The following is an 18098-nucleotide window of genomic DNA, read 5'->3' as shown; positions in this document are numbered from 1 at the left end:
GTTTTAAATAGGCCATTAGCTGTGATATATAAATAATAGCATTATGAAACAAATTATAATTCTACGAAAAGCATAAATAGGTTAATAAAGAAATAACCCGAATATAAAGGAATCAGCCACTCTTTTATCCAGATCAAGCAAACATCCTTCCAGCTTGTAACCTCTTTTCTCCTACTCAATTAAAAAAAAATAAAAATTAGGGTCAAGGTCAATCATAACATCGGAATTAAACATAATTGTACGTGGTCGGATTGAATTTATCCCTGATCGATGAACATATACATATATACATATCATTACTGTTCTCATAATATTAAATAGTCCCACCAAAAGTATGTACATGTCATATATAAAATGTGACATAATTAAACAAGTTAAAATCCCAGTAAAATAAATAAATGGTAATCAATGAATTGAAAATGAAAATTAGGTCAGCGTCAACCATTCTCAACATAATTGCAGTTTATAAGAAGAAGAAAAAAAAAAAAAACACGTGGGCCATGCCATCTAATTACCAGTACGTGACACTAAGTACAAAAGGACAATATAAAGTAATAAAACTCATCCAAAAAATAAATAAATAATCAATATATATATAGATTGCCGAAACTTCGGCTTTTATCGCCAACACGTGTCTTATCATATGACGGAGGAGGTGAGAGCTACGTTTTCTTCCAACTGCCATATCCTCATTTTAAATTGTTTTTATGGGTGGGATTAAGGTTTAGAGGGTATAAGCATTATGTTTTAGAATAAGGTCAAGAGTCATAATTAGTAGTTCATAAGAAAAAAATACTAAGATGCTGTGTAGTTTATAGGAGCAAAAGTAATTACTTCTTTTTTATTCATTACTCTTTCTTAAGGAATCATTCTTCTGCTTCTGACAATTACCGACAAACAAAAGAAACACAGATAGCCAAAAAGGAACCCAGAAATTTTTTATATTTCTCTGAATCATACAACCTTTGTAGGGACAAAGAGTCAAAGATGAGTAGATCACCTTCTTTGTAATAACCCATGAACTTATTAAAAACGCCGTCGTGTTCATCATCCTTTACATTTAAAAAAAAAAAAAAAAAGTATGTCTTCTAAACTCCAAAGAGTTTCCACTTCCTATGAGAATCATTCTTTATATATTACATCGTTTGTATTGGGGAAGGAAAAAACAAAACAAAACAAAATTTCTATAAACTACCTCAGAAACTTCGTTGAGGTGGGCTTGGAGGGAGTGATCTTGATAACGAGCCCGGGAAACACCTCATCCGGGTCATGGATATGCGGGTTGTGCTCCACGATATACGGGTCGCCGCACTTGTCGATGATGGTCTGGAGGGTGTCGCCTTCTCCGACCAAATAAATCTCGTCGCAGGGCGGCTCCGAGAACTGGTTCTCTCTCACCGGTTCATCTGGGAGGGAGTTCTCCCTTATGGAGGCCAACAAGATCAAGCCCAACAACACAATCGCACAAAACCATGACGCCACATCAGCGACGGATTTCGGAGCCTTCATGGGAGAGGAAGAAGAAGCCATATATATGAAAGCCGAAAGAAGATGGGTTTGAAATTCGATCAGTGTCCCCCTACACGTCTATAAATATATTTTGCGGGGAGAGAGATAGAGAGATAGAGAGAGAGTGGGACAGTCGACGCCGTTTGCGTTGGGAGGAAGTTGTGTTCAAGGAGAAGTTGGACTTGGTTGTATGTATAGTGTTTGAAGTGTAGCATGGAATCATCACCTTCGAAATTAGATATTGAAATTCTAATTGTATTTGGATATTGTATTTGAATATCAGGTTAATATTGAAATTGTAATATTTAATTGAAAAAAATAATATATATATATATTTGACGTGTCAACGGAGTGACACGTTAAAAAAGATTGCAAAATTTTTTTCAGCATGTCAAAAACATTTTGACGTGGCGACACTGCCACATCAAAATTTTTTTTTTTAACGTGACACTGTAGACACGTCAAAGAAATGTCAAAAGGCGCACGTCACAAAGGGATTTTTGACGTGTCAATACATTTGACACGTCAAAAACTCCTAATTAAAAATTCACAACATTTTTGTAGTGTTCCTACTCGCCTAATTACTGAAAAGGGCCTCAATAATATTTATTTTACAAAGCTCTTAGATAGTGTGAGTGAAATTTTGACACATGGGGCTTATGTATTTTTGATGAATAAATAAGGTCTTGGGCTGCGTTATAGTTTAGCAACTTCTCTCTTGATTAAAAATAAAAAAATATAAGGGATAACTTCACTTTAAATCTTTGAATTACTACGCGATTTGATAAGTCTCTCGAACTTCAAAACTTCTTAATTTGAACTCATGAACTTTAATTGCAATTAGGGTTGTAATCGAGTCGAGCTTTGAGATTTTACGACTGGCTCATTTATGAAGATGCTTATTCGAGCCGAGCTATGAAATGTATGTTCAAGCTCGGCTCGTTTAAATTTCGAGCGAGCTCAAGCTTGAAGCTCGAGTTCGTTGAGAATGCTATTCAAGCCGAGCCGGGCTCAACTCGAGCTCGAGTTAAGCTATTAAATTCTTTCATGTATGATCCGAGTAGAGTTTAAAACCGAATTTAAAAACAACCTCTAGACATTTATCTATAGTATTACATATATTACTTAATGACTATATATATGAACTAGCTAACGAGTCGGGCAAATAAACTGGTCGAACTTTAAACGAGTTGAGCTCACGAGTACCTATCGAGTTTTCTCAAGCGAGTCGAGTATGTATCATTTATTATTGAGCGAGTTTCTACAATATTGAGTTTGAGTCGAGTTAAAACGAGCGAGTATCGAGCGGGTTGTCAAATTGACCGATTTATTTACAATCCTAATTGCAGTCAATTTGAACCTCTTCGTCAGATTTTAAACGTTCAAAGTAAGACAATAATATTTATACCCCTGACTTTTTTTATAAAATTTCAAATTTACCCTTAATTTCAAATTAAAAACTATAAAAAAAAAATTATTAAAAAAAAAATCACAAGGTAACCCACGGTTGGGCCACCTTGTGACCCTTTTTTTAAAAAAAAAAAATTTAATAAAAAGAAAATTGAAGGGTGATTTTGTCTTTTTAGAAGTTTTAACAGAAAAAATTGATGGAGGAGGTAAATTGACTGCAATTGAAAGTTCCGGGATTCAAATTGAGAAATTTTAAAGTTTAAGAGTTTGTCTAATCGCGTGGTAATTTAAGGATTTAAAGTGAATTTAAACCAAAATATAATCCAGTGGTCAATTTTTTTTTTTTTTCTTTGGGATTTGTTATTTTAGAGGAACAAGAAATCCCAACAACGGCGAAAGAGTATGATGACAGTAAAAAACAGTAAAAGTGGAAATGTGGAAAAAAAAAAAAAAAAAAGTATGTTGGGTTAAAAAAAAAAAAATTAAGTTGAAGGGAATAAGTTAAGTTAAGATTATGATATGTTTCAAAGTGACAGCCTTTGACGACTGCCCAAAACATTCGTTAATATAAAATGAATATATCTTGAGACTTTAAGAACAGTAGAGGCAGTTTGGGTACCACATTGAAAGAAAGAGAATGGAATGTGAGGAAGTTTGAAATGACGGGCAGAGAAGATGGAGAAACAAAAAGATTAGGGTGGAAATGTACGTGGGAGCGCCATTATAAAGAGCTTTTTAAAAAAATATATATATAAATAAATAAAAATCTCATTTTCAAGCTTTTCAAAACGTAATTTTTGACTTTTCTTGAGAAAAAAAATCTTGATTTAACCCTATTTTAGGGCATATTTGGATGTGTATTTGAAAGGCCTAAAAAAATACATTTAACAATCAAAAAGTCCGCTTAAAGAAAAAAGTTTTCGTTTAGTAAAAAAAATTAAAATCGCTTTTTAGGGTCTAAAAAGCTTTAAAATAAAGCTTTTGCCAAAAGAAACATTTATTGACTTAAAAAAGTAAAAACTCTATTTCTCAAACATGCTCTTAGAGGAAGAAAAAAAACAAAGAAGTCAAATAAATATTTATGAAATTTCTTATCAAATATGCCTGCTTTTTGTTTGGCACAGCTTTTTAGGTATTAAAAGTATTTTTTATCTTCTCTAACACAATCCAAAACTAGCTCTAATGTCATATACAATATTCTCACTTTTCTACACCTATCTTTCCATGCCCATAGGTAAGTTTTCGGTTTGTGACAGATCTTTATTGGATTAATTTTAATTCAATTGTAATTTTAAAAACCATTTATAGGTGGAGACCGGAGAGTAATTGATGGGAAAAATGAAAATGTGTAGCATTACTCCTTAAAAAAAATTTATCAAACAGATTTATTTTACTTGGAATAACTTTTTAAGTAGTGAACAAATCTCAAAGAGTCTCTTTCGCCTCCTCCACTCAAAGTGGTCTGCTTGCAAAATGTACCATTTTGGACCGGCTGACCAAGTCATTCACACGTTTGGAAATTTTCAAGGGCAGTGGAAAGTGAAGTCACAAAAGGTTCGATTTCATGGTCGATTTGGACGTGAAAAATGGAGTTGTCCAGAAATTTTGTGTGTGATTGTGATATTTATATTTGAATCTGATTTATCCCCATTCATAATACATCTTAATTGATTTCCCATCATTTTATCAAATTATTAGCCAGGAAAGGAATGGATGCTCATAGCTACAGCCAATTCTGTGTATTGGTTTTAGTTGGGTTAATTCTTTCAAGCATTGATAGAGAGAAAAAGAGAGCCAGATATTATATATCCATTAAAATAGAAAATGAAAGGCATATTTATTTTCATTTCACATGGTTTTGCACATCGTATTATTCATTTCAAATAATTATGCTGATGTTTATGTAATTAATTTCATGTCAGGAAAAAAAAAAAAAAAAAAAAAAAAGCAATTCATTTCCTATAGTCCTCTTAATTTACTTGATATCAACTGCTATGGTAAGTTTTTTAAAATTTAACTGAGTCATAGCTTAATTAATCCAGTTACATAAGGTATCAGTGAGACTCATTATGGTTAAGACCATGTTTGAAATTGTGTTTGAGAAATATATTTTTTTTGACAAAAACTTCATTTTTAAACTTTTGTTAAAAGTATGTTTTGACCATTTTTGTGCTTTTTGGTCCCTTAAAAACACATTCAATTTTTTTTTACCAAATGGATATACACTACAAAAAAATTATCATTTTCTGACGTGGCAAACAGTACATGATTTCTGCTACGTCACCATTTTCTGACATGGCAAAAAATAACACGTCAGAAAATGTCACAAAAAAATGGGCGGGATTTTGAATTCTTTCCCTCTTCATTTATTTCCCCACACTCTCTCTCCTGAGGAGAAAAAATTGAGAGGAGCGACGGATCCCGGAAAAGCGAAGAAGAAGAAGAAGAAGAAGAAGAAGAAAAAAGGAGAAGAAGAAGAAAACCGCAATAAAATAAGAAGATTTGTTGGGTTTTTGAAGATTTGTTGGGTTTGACGTTTAGGTTTTTGATTTTTTAGATTGATTTTTTTATTTGGATTTTTGACTTTTTGAAGATTTTTTCGGTTTGTGTTTGAGTTTTTGAAAATTGAGATCGAAAAGGAGAGAGAGTGAGAAAAGGGAGAGTTGGCCTGTTGGAGAAAAGAAGAGAGAGAAAGAGAAAATTAAGAAAATTTTTTCATTTCTCTGCACCACTACAAAAATAATAATAATAATAATAATAAATTAATTGAAAAAAAATTCCAAAAAAATTTTTAAAAAATTATTTTTTTAATTAATTTTTAAATTTTCTGACGTGTCTAAAATTCTGACGTGTTGAAGAGTAACACATCATTAAAAAAAAAAAAAAAAAAAATTTACTGACTCCTATGTACCTGACATTCAACACACTTCAGAAAAGCTTTCTGACGTGTCAGACACCCTAACACGTTAGAAAACTCCAGTGAGAAAAAAATTGTTTTTTTGTAGTGAAACTTTTTTTTCCAAATGAACTTTTTGAGTGTTAAACGCAATTTTATGCCCCTCCAACGTACACCCAAACATACCCTAATACTAATAAGATTAAGAATTTTCATTTCACGAGTCAAACGATCACCCTAATATATACCTGACCACTTAAAATTTCATTTGAGGCTACTGAATCACCACAATTATGTGATATCAGCTAGCTTGGTAACTCACTGAGTCACCTTTCATGGATTATATCCTTCTTTCACATTATAACTTGTACGCAAGACGTCTTTCTAAAGGATACTAAATTCACTTAAAAGGGACCTCTTAATGTCCAATAGATTAAATATTGAGAGGAAGATGGAAATAATATCTTTTTTTTTTTTCTGAGTAGAGGAAATAATATCTTGTTATGTACCAATCATTAATACCAAGTAGTATAAGACTCTAGCTAATTATAATTGCGTGAAAGCTAGGGTTCATGCATGCCATATTTTTATACCATGGACCCATATCTGGGAACCACCAAATTAAAGATTACTCTTACTAATCAATAAGATTATGTTCACATATCAATCTCTATTATATGATTGAACAATTGGATTATTATATAATTTCAAATTTAAATTAATGGGCTTTTTAGTTGTTACAATGAAATTTATTTTTCCTGCCCTTCTGGATTGAATAATTTTTCAAGTTGACTTTTCATTCTTTTTTTTTTAATTTATTTATTTTATTTCTTGTTTCTTATTTTTCTCTTTTCAAAACGCCATGGCTAGCTACTGAGTAGCTTTAGCATTCCATAAATTAAGCCTCACCTTAACAAACTGTCCAGTTTTTTCTCCCCGTTTTTTTTCCCTCTTTCTTTTGGGGTCCTATTACTCATGCTAAGTAAAGGTGTTAACTACCCATCAAAATTTAATATTCTACTCTACACACTTAATAGACAAAAATTTCCTTCAAACCATTCTAGAGAAAATATTCTCAAACCTATCATATATATATATAATAGCCGAATTCTTCTCAGAAGTGCCTTAGTATTGCGACATGTAGCGTGAACTCTTTTTATTTTAATACTAAACTGATTTTTCAAGGCATAATTTGTGAACCGATTTTTTAAGAGTGAAACGGTTTTTACTTAAAAAAACTTGTATTAAATTAGCGTAATTAGTGGTGTTTAATTATATTTCAAGAGTTTTGTATATATAAATTATTTCATAATTTAAGTATTACCAATGTCCAAATCAAATAAGGAAACAAGATAGATGATTTATTTGATTGCATTAAATCTTGATTGAAAGAATTTGTTTTATTTTCAAAAGCTAAAGGAGGTATGGGTTTTTGTGACTTGTCCGTTTTTAATAAGGCTTTGTTGGCTAAGCAAGTATGGCGTCTTTGGAAAACATCGGATAGTTTTCTTGCAAAGATTATGAAAGCAAAATATTTTCCGGATTGCTTGGTTCTTGAAGCTTCTCTTGGGAAAAAGCCGTCCTTTGCATGGAAGAGTATCCAAAACTCTAGTGATCTTGTTCGGGAAGGATTGATGTGGAGAGTTGGTAATGGGAAAACTATTCGCATTTGGAAAGATAGGTGGATTAATGCTCCGTCTACTTATCAAGTGCAATCAGCCCCACGAATTCTGGCGGACACTTCCACGGTGAGCCAACTCATTGATGTAGATACAAAATGGTGGAATTTGGCCCTCTTGGAACAGATTTTTTTTAAGGAGGAGATGATGGCTATCCAATCTATTCCGATAAGTGCTACGGACCAAGCTGATGCACTCATTTGGCGGGGAACTACCAAGGGGACATTCTCAGTACGTAGTGCTTACTTCATTCAAAATGAAAGTGATCTGGTGTATAAGGTGGGGGGGTCTCAACACAGTCGGACGGGATCCTTTTGGAGCAATATTTGGCAGCTTCAAATACCAAATTCGGAGAAGCACTTCCAATGGCGAGCGTGCCACGACATCCTCCCCACTCGGGCAAACCTTTGCTCTCGAAAGGTCATTACGGATCCCTGTTGTCCTATTTGTGAAAAGGAGATTGAAACTACCTTTCATGCACTATGGCAATGCCCTGCTGCAAGGGACATGCGGAGCGTGGGGGCAAAATTTTTTCAAAAAAGCTGGTTTGCTGGGCCAGCCTTCATGCAGGTGGTGGATGGAATGTTCAAAAAATGTGGTAGTGAGGATTTTACCCAGTTTGTGAGTATATGCTGGCGTATATGGCTACGATGGAATGAAGTAATACACATTGGAGTTTTTCTGCATGCGAATCAGCTTATCAAGCAAGCAGGTCTAGCAAAAGAAAATTTTCATATGATTCTGGTGGGGAAAAAAACACCACAGGAAACAACTGGCGAACTTTCTGTGTCTTCTTAGACAGCCCCGCCCCATGGCTTCTTGAAAGTTAACTAGGACGCTGGCCTGATAAGAGAAAGGGTTGAATGGGCTTGGGAGTTATGATCCAAGACCAGGAGGGCAGGATGTGGGTTGCAAAATGCCAAACCAGAGATGGCTTTTTGGACCCCACAACGGGGGAGGCACTAGCTGCTCTTATGGCGGCCGAACTGTGTGTGGAGATAGGTATTCGGAAGGTAGTGCTAGAGGGAGACGCCAAGAATGTTATCACTGCAGTCACCTCGCATGAAACAGATGATAGCATGCGAGGCCAAGTAGCTGAAGACATCTGAACCACGCTACGAGCTGTTCCTTTGTGGGAAATGCGCCATGTTCGCCGAGAAAAAAACCGAGTAGCACACGAGCAAGCTGCCCTAGTAGTAAAAGATAATTTGAATATGGTGTGGTTTTCCAACCCGCCGGCATGTATTTATGACCTATTGCAAGCAGAGTTTTCTACGTTGCCTAATTCAATATAAATGCAAAAGTCTGCAATTTTCAATAAATAAATAAGTTTAATAATTGAACCCTTCCAAGAGTGAACTGGTTTTTAATAATTTTTTCATTCAATATTTGTTAATGAATTAAGTGTCTTAATGCCTCCTTATGATCTCTCTTTATTAACACACCATTTTCCCTTTTATTTTTACCGGTTTTTCATCATTTCATTATTCTATTTTTGTTAATGAATTAAGATCTTATGATCTCTCTCTTTATTATCACACAATTTTTCCTTTTTGTTAATGAATTTAGACCTTCAAATATCTTCGGATACCAGGTCCGAAAGAAAATAACCTTCCTTCCTTGTTAACTAGAACTTCACCACTCTCTATGAAGCCTATCACCTTATCATGAATCCCAAGGAAAATATCAAATAACTTCGTCTAGGATTCTACCTTTCTCTACTCTTTCATCACCGACATAGAGTAAGATGCCTCGTTGTTGTATTCATTACGAGGGAGAAGAGCAAGCAACCCATCAAGTAGCACCAAAGTAAAGTACAAGACGTCACGCCTTTGTAAACCCTTCGGCATACCCACTTCACTGAAAGCCTTATCCTTCATATTAAAGGACATGATCACATTGCAAAAGGCGCCCCCGCCGCTGTGACACCGTGGAGTGTGTGCAAGCCAATGGAGTGCCCCATTTTGAAAACCGATGAGGATCAATTCTCCATGATGTAGGGAGGACCGAGGGCCGTAATAGAGCGCCACATGCCGTTTCGAAGTGTACAAATCTCAACCAAGGGTGCAACAGTCCGTGGCTGATACAGAAGACTCAAAAATTTGTAATCATCGGTCATAGACTCATAGTATCATACCCAAAGCCAACAGAATGGTTTAACATGCCGTGACTTCGAAAAATAGGCTTTGGCAAGGATATGGGGTTTTGAATCGAAGGGTGCCAGAGAACAAATAACCCACTTTCATTATTGAAATTCATATTGGCAAGACAAAATAGGGTTAATTACCTCTTCCCTCATCAACTACAACGCATTGTCACTTTACCCCTACAAATTGACAATTCTACTATCAAATCCTATCAAAATACCATTTTGTACTCAAAACCCCCCCTTCCGTCAGTCAACCACGTTAAATTGGACGGAATACTCTCTTTTAGATGTTAAATCTCCTTAAAAGACAGAAATACCCCCAAATAAAAAATTAAAACAAAAATATAAATATATAAAGTAATTTTTTAAAAAAAATATGGGGTGGGGGTGGCCAATGAGCCACCCCCAAAGGTGGCCGAGGGTGGCTCACAACCACCCATGACCCACAGGGGTGGTACGCGTCCACCTCGACCATCTTGGGGTGGCTCGCATGCCACCCCTGACGTGGGGTGGACGTCGGGCCACCCTCAGATCTGGCTGGGGGTGGCCGCGCATCACCCTTAGCCACCTCTGGGGTTGCTGAGGGTGTCACGCGGCCAACCCCAACCATATCTGGGGGTGGCCACGCGCCAACCCCATGGGCTGGTGGTGGCAACGAGCCACCCCTAGTCACCTTTGGGAGGTGGCACAATTTTTTTTTTTTTTAATAACTTTTATATTTTAATATTTTTAATTAAGAATAACATATATCATCATTTTATTACTGATGATGTGATACACTATTGAATCCATCAAGTATTTTGACAGAATTTGATTACAGAGACTAAATTGTTATTTTGGCATATCCCCGATAATCTCTGAATTATTATTATTATTATTATTATTTATGTCACACAGATGGATTTTTAATTTAGGACAACCACATGGACTGATTTTTCATTTATATTTTTTTAATTTAAGTCTTTTTTAACTGTTTTTTTTTTTTTTTATATTCACTTTTTTTTAATAAATTAAATAACAAGTGTTTTTTATTTTAAATATTTATATTTTTTAAAACTAGTACTCATACATTATATATATTTTTTTTTAATTTTAAGGGTATTATATGTAATTTTTGTATATAAAGTTATGGTATTTTAGTCATTCCAAGTTTTTTAATGTGGTTGACTGACGAAATGAGGGTTTTTGGCACAAAATGGTAGTTTGATAGGGTTGTCAGTTCATGGGGGCAAAGTGACAATGCGTTATAATTTATGGAGAAAAGGTAATTACCCCTACATTTTATCTTTCCGTGAAAGTCTATAAATCAAATTTCTATGTCTTGATCAGGGTTGTCGGCAAAGAAGTTTTGCGGTATGGGGCAGCATCACAATTTTCCTTACATGCCTGCAAGTGGAGGCACGAACATGGGTGAAGAAGCTGAAGAAGCACGATGTCCGTGAAGAAAAAAAAAGAAGATGACGGTAGATCAATAATTTGGTAAAATTAGGTTTTTTAAAAATATTTTAGTGTTTAACGTGGAAAAAAGTTGAGGTGGGAGTATTAGTTGGCATAATAATATGATGTAGAAAATCCAAGTGTGCTTTTTAAAAGTCATAAATAAAACATGACATGTATCATAATTTTATTGGATGTGACATGGCACACTAACAGAATCCGTTAAGTTAATGAATAGAATTTAACTGCATGGACTAAATTATTATTATTATTATTATTATTATTTTTGCATACTACAAGGACCTCTGAGATCGTTTTAATACCACAGGAAATAAATTGTAAATCAGGTAAATCACATAGAGTAAATTGTAAATCAGGTAAACTACATGGACTAATTTTGTATTTTTCCCTAAATAATATAAAGATTTTAGTAGGTTTGATTCAATTCCAAAGTAAGGAGTATGAATAATTATTCTATTCCACTATCTTCTATTTTTAGTAATAACTATTCAATTTCATAATAGAATACGTATTCCGCGAACCAAACGAAAATAAATGTATTTAATAACACCATCGATCGGTATATCATAGGTCTAAATATGCCATTAGAAACACATGCCAAATCATTATATATATATATATATATATCTTGAAACAAATTATAATCCCCCGAAAAAAGATAGTAGATTAATAAAGAAATAAACCGAAAATAAAAGAATCAGCTACTCTTCCATCTGGATCAAGTAAATATTCTTTCTTGTAATCCATTTTCTTCTATTCAATTAAAAAACAAAAAAAAAAAAAAAAATTAGGGTCAAGCTCAATCATAACATGGGAATTAAACATAATTGTAAGGATGAACATATATAACTCATAATTGTTCTCATAATATTAAGGGAAAAATACATTTCTGCGTAGTATCCATTTCGTTCTGGCTTTTAGCGCCGATGTATGAAAGTGATCTTACCCCTCCCATATACAAAACTGCAATTGTTATGAGAGTCGATGATTCGACTTTCTTCTTCTCAAAATACCCTCATCCCAAGTTAAAAAAATAAAATTAAAAAATTAAAAAAATTAAAATTAAAATTAAGGGGTGGCCGGTCTGGGGTGGCCGAAGCCACCCCAGCCTAGGGGTGGGTTCGGCCACACCTTAATTTTTTAATTTTCTTTTAACATGAGATGGGGGCATTTTGGAAAAAAAAAAAAAAAAAAAGTCAAAATGGTCGATTTACAACAATTTGGAAGTTTTGAGGGGGGGTAAAGTGTCACTTTTTAAACATTGGGGTTAAAAGTGCTAATGGGTGGATAGTTCTGGGAGTAAAATGTATTTTCCCCTTTTTAATTTGCATGTAGGAATTACCTGAAGTTTTTTAATAAAACTACTAAACATTACCCTATTTGTGATGTGTTGTGATTTTTCATAGTATTTAGTGCATAGAGATTGGTTTTTTAGTTAAGGGATCATACCAATCAACTTTGGGGTGACGAATAGAATTACTCACTAAAAAGGCATGTATTTTTCAAATGTTCAAATAAACGAGATTGGAAGAAATTTTTAGGATCCAATTTGCACAAAATTTCTATCCAAGAAGAAGCCACAAAAGATCTTATTATATATTTTTCATATTGCACTCTTGTTTATGTAATAAGCGTCCATGGATTAGTTAGAGAGAAAAAGAAAGGGCAAAAAAAAAAAAAAGAAAACTAAACAAGCACGTGCTTAATTTCCCCATTCAAGAAAAAGAAGAAAAAAAAAAAGAAAAAGAAAAAGAAAAAAGAAACCCACGTGTTCCATGCTCCCAAATAACAATGTCACAAATATCCATTGACTTTACCTCAAATCGTGTAAAGTAGTGATCAGAATGCGTAGAATATATATGATTCCATAACAACCACGTAAGGTGGATAGGAGAGACAACAAATTTATCATGCGTCCCTGGCCCAAATCCCAACACTTCAACATTTTCCATTTTCGACCATCATGGTCTAATTTACAACTCACAATTTTTAAGTAATTAATTACATCTCATATTTGTCAAAAATAAACACCCTGTTAGAAAAGACCACGTACCCACAAGAAGAATCAAGATCCTCCTTATTATCTTATATTTTAAGAGATAACATTGTATTCGAGTTAGGATTCTAGTATCACGTATCAATACTCTTGTAAAAGTTATATAGAATTCAAACTGTACATAGCTCTATATAATAAACGTGATAATGAACTATTTAGGTATTCATGCCTAAGCACTTGCAATATATTTCAATATTGACCTCAATTATATTATAGAATTAATGTTGCTCGACCATCATGATCTAATTTAATTACAACTCACAATTTTTTAAACCATTTTTTTTTTATTATTTGACTATTTTATTTGGGTTTGTTGGGGGAACCATATATATACTTGTAAATAAATTATATGCTTGTTTTCCATTTGTTTACTTTCATTGATATGTTTAAGCTAGCTAGGAAATAGATCAGTATTGTCTTCTTCTCCAACCACACCATATATACAATCTAATTCTTTCTTCTTCTTCTTCTTCTTTTTCTTTTTAAATATCATAGTTTTAAATAGGCCATTTAGAAACACACGCCAAGTCGTGATATATATAGTGGAGCCAGAAATTTACAATCATAGGGGCCAAATTAAAAGTATAATAAATACAATTTAAAATAGAAAATAAATGTTTTTCACTTGCAACCCTTAGGTTCCCACAATTAAAATCTTAGAATGATGTTCTTTAGTTGCAATCCTTACAGATTTAAAAGGACACTCTTTGAGATTTGAAGTTTCGTGTATTACTTCTTTTCTTTTAAATAAATAGTTTTTAATTTTAATGTTGTGATTCATGAACCTAAATATTTGAAACTAAATTATAATTAATAAACAATCATATATAGTACAAATAAAAATATAGTTAGATTATATATATATAATCATGGAATAAATTATATACAACTAAAGTATTTAATTTTTTGATCGGATTATTAATACTTCCAAAAAAAGTTTTAAACATATATCTCTCGAAATTTTATATAAATCTTATAATACTCTCTAATAAGCGAATAATGTTTAATGGCTGATGCAACCAAAACAAATATTATTTTTGCCTTATTTACTCAATAAAGAAAAGAAAATGGTTATCAATAATTCAATAAAAAGCTTTAGAATGATTAAAAAAAAAAAGACATTGATTTTCAAAAGAGCAAGTAAGAGCATTCCTAATAGAGGAGCCATATTTTTATGTAAAATAGCTTCTAAAAACTCACTTTTATCTAGTTTAGCTAAGCCATTTTTAAATGTCTCTACGTCCGATTAGCTATATTTCTATATATTCTATTAAAATATTATTAAAAGTAAGAAAAGTTTTGGAACAAAGAGAACATGTGAGAGGAAAAATGGGAAAAGAGAATATGCAGAGAAAAAGTAGGAAAATATTTGAGAAAAAGAGAAAACATGTGAAAAAAAACAATGAAATATAAAATAGCTCCCTTGAAAAGTGCTGTTACATTTAACTTTTTTTTAGCTCTTCCAATCAAATATCTATTTTACATTTTCTTTTGACTAATCCAATGTATGGAGTTTTTTAAACATTTAATGAGTCATTTTAGATAAAAGTAGTATTTGGTTTTCCAATTGGGAATGCTATAAGCCTATATTTCAAGTTTAGCCATTTTCAAAATTTTTCATATAAAATATATATATATATTAAAAAGCTTGTGGGGGCCACAACGTGGCTCCGCCGGTATATAATAGCATTATGAAAGAAATTATATAATCCCATGAAAAACATAAATAGATTAATAAAGAAAAAAACTGAAAATAAAGGAATTTGCCTAAATAGATTATTAAAGAAATAAAGTGAAAATAAAGGAATCCGCCACTGCCATCCAGACCAAGTAAATGTCCTTCCTTGCAACCTCTTTTTTCCTATTCAATTAAAAAAAAAAAAAAAATAGGGTCAAGGTCAATCATAACATCAGAATTAAACATAATTGTATATGGTCAAGTTGAATTTATACTCGATGAACATATATAACTCATAACTATTCTCATAATTAGGGCTTTAAACAAACAAAACTACTCATGAGCTCACTCGGGATTGGCTTGATAAAGCTCGGCTCGTGCCCGACTCGATTATTAAATGAGCCGTTTGTAGACACGAAACTATACTTGTTGTTACCGTGCACAATAATTGATGAACAATATATAATCGAAAAGAGAAATTAAGAGAGAGAGAGAGAGTTGATGGTTTGCCAATCCAAGATTACAACATAACATAACATATATATAGGAAAAGCCCTAAACTCCCGCTCCATGAACGTCACTATCACGACCGCTCCCGACAATACATACTCATATAAAAACTCGACTAACTCGTTTAAAGTTCGTGAACATACTCATATAGGAGCTCGACTCGTATATATATATATATATATCATATTTGGAGCTCGGTTCGAGCTAAATGAGCCGAGCTCGGACAACTCAACTTGTTTACAGCCCAGTCGATCATAATATTAAATAGTCCCACCAGAAGTATGTACATGTCATATACAAAATGTGACATAATAAAACGAGTTAAAATCCCAGTAAAATAAATAAATGATAATCAGTGAATTGAAAATGAAAATTAGGTCAGGGTCAACCATACTCAACATAATTGTAGTTTATAAGAAAGAAAAAAACACATGGGCCATGCCATCTAATTACCTGTACGTGACACTATGTACAAAAGGACAATATAAAACTCATCCAAAAAATAAATAAATAATCAATATATATAGATTGCAGAAACTTCCGCTTTTATCGCCAACACGTGTCTTATCGTATGACGGAGGAGGTGAGAGCTACATTTTCTTCCAAGTGCCATGAGGGTAAAACTTTTCAGCTTTTTTTTTATTAATTACTCTTTCTTAAAGTTAAGGAATCATTCTTCGAGTAATTCTGACCATTACCAACAAACAAAAGAAACACCGATAGCCAAAAAGGAACCCAGAAATTTTTTATAATTCTCTGAATCATACAACCTTTGTAGGGACAAAGATCAGTAGATCACCTTCTTTGCGTAATAACGCATGACATGAACTTATTAAGAACGCCGTCGTGTTCATTATGCACCCTTTACATTAAAAAAAAATGTATGTCTTCTAAACTCCAAAGAGTTTCCACTTCCTATGAGAATCATTCTTTATATATTACATCGTTTGTATTGGGGAAGGAAAAAAAACAAAACAAAACAAAATTTCTATAAACTACCTCAGAAACTTCGTTGACGTGGGCTTGGAGGGAGTGATCTTGATAACGAACCCGGGAAATATATCATCCGGGTCATGGATATGCGGGTTGCGCTCCACGATATACGGGTCGCCGCACTTGTCGCTGATGGTCTGGAGGGTCTCGCCTTCTCCGACCAAATAAATCTCGTCGCAGGGCCGGTCCGATAACTGGTTCCCTCTCACCGGTTCATCTTCGAGGGAGTTCTCCCTTATGGAGGCCAACAAGATCAAGCCCAACAACACAATCGCACAATACCATGACGCCACATCAGCGACGGATTTCGGAGCCTTCATGGGAGAGGAAGAAGAAGCCATATATATGAAAGCAGAAAGAAGATGGATTTGAAATTCGATCAGTGTCCCCCTACACGTACGTCTATAAATATATTTTGCGGGGAGAGAGATAGAGAGAGAGTGGGGCAGTCAACCCCGTTTGCGTTGGGAGGAAGTTGTGTTCAAGAAGAAGTTGGACTTGTTTGTATGTATAGTGTTTGAAGTGTAGCATGGAATCATCACCTTCCTACTCGCCTAATTACTGAAAAGGGCCTCAATAATATTTATTTTACAAAGCTCTTAGATAGTGCGAGTGAAATTTTGACACATGGGGGCTTATGTATTTTTGATGAATACATAATTAGTTGAGCAACTTCTATGGATGAAATATAATAAATAAAAAATATAATCTAGTGGTCAATTTTTGTTCTTAGGGATTTGTTATTTTATTTTATATTAGAGGAACAAGAAATCCCAACAACGGCGAAAGAGTACGATGACTGTAAAAAACCGTACAAGTGGAAATGTGAAAAAAAAAAAAAAAAAAAAAAAAAAAAGGCATGTTGGGTCCAATAAAAATATTAAGTTGAAGGGAATAAGTGAAATTAAGATTATGATATGTTTCAAAGTGACAGCCTTTGACAACTGCCCAAAACACTTTTTGTAATATAAAATGAATATATTTTGAGACTTTAAGAACAATATTAGAGGCAATTTGGGTACCACATTGAAAGAAAGAGAATGGAATGTGAGGAAGTATGAAATGACGGGAAGAGAAGATGGAGAAACAGAAAGATTAGGGTGGAAATGTGGGAGCGTGATTATACGAAGAACTTTTTTTTTTTTTTTCTTTTTTTTTAAATCTCATTTTCTAGCTTTCCAAACTGTAATTTTTGACTTTTCTTGAGCAAAAGGTCAAAAAGTGTTTTTAAAGTAGGTTTAAGATTGCGTTGAAAAGTAAAGTTTTTAAATTCAAAATGAGTTTTAAGTTTTCCAAAAAACTTCAATTTTAAACTCTTTCCAAATAAACGTTTTGGCCTTATATTAAGTATGTTTGAGTGTGCGTTTGAAGACTTTAACAAAGTACGTTTAACAATAAAAAAGTCCGCTTAAAGAAAAATATATATGTTTAGTAAAAAAAATTGAAATCGCCTTTCAAAGTCTAAAAAACTTTAAAATAAAGCTTTTGCCAAAAAAAGAAAACATTTTTTTGACTTAAAAGCTCTATTTTTTAAACATAATCCCAAACATGCTCTTAGAAGAAGAAAAAAAAAAAAAAAAAAGTTCAAATAAATACCTTCGAAATTTTTTATCAAATATGTCCGCTTTTTGCTTGGTACAACTTTTTAGGTATTAAAAGTATTTTTTATCTTCTCTAACACAATCCCAAACCATCTTTAATGTCATACAAAGTATTCTCACTTTTCTACACCTATCTTTCTACACCCATAAGTAAATTGT

The 18098-nt window shown here is 33.3% G+C and overlaps 2 protein-coding genes across 2 annotated transcripts; both read right to left on the bottom strand.

The window, feature by feature from the left end:
• Positions 1-1191: 1191 nt before the first annotated feature.
• On the bottom strand, positions 1192-1530 carry LOC132181979 (uncharacterized). Its single transcript, XM_059595194.1, has one exon. It carries the CDS (start codon positions 1528-1530, stop codon positions 1192-1194), a length of 339 nt encoding a protein of 112 aa, XP_059451177.1.
• A 14810-nt stretch (positions 1531-16340) lies between these two features.
• LOC132181978 (uncharacterized) lies at positions 16341-16679 on the bottom strand. The gene has a single exon (XM_059595193.1). It carries the CDS (start codon positions 16677-16679, stop codon positions 16341-16343), a length of 339 nt encoding a protein of 112 aa, XP_059451176.1.
• Positions 16680-18098: the final 1419 nt, after the last annotated feature.

The sequence above is a fragment of the Corylus avellana genome, chromosome ca5 (genome assembly GCF_901000735.1).
Source record: "Corylus avellana chromosome ca5, CavTom2PMs-1.0".
Taxonomy (NCBI): domain Eukaryota; kingdom Viridiplantae; phylum Streptophyta; class Magnoliopsida; order Fagales; family Betulaceae; genus Corylus; species Corylus avellana.
Note: the sequence above shows the minus strand (reverse complement) of the source record. Positions and strands in the feature narration are given on the sequence as shown.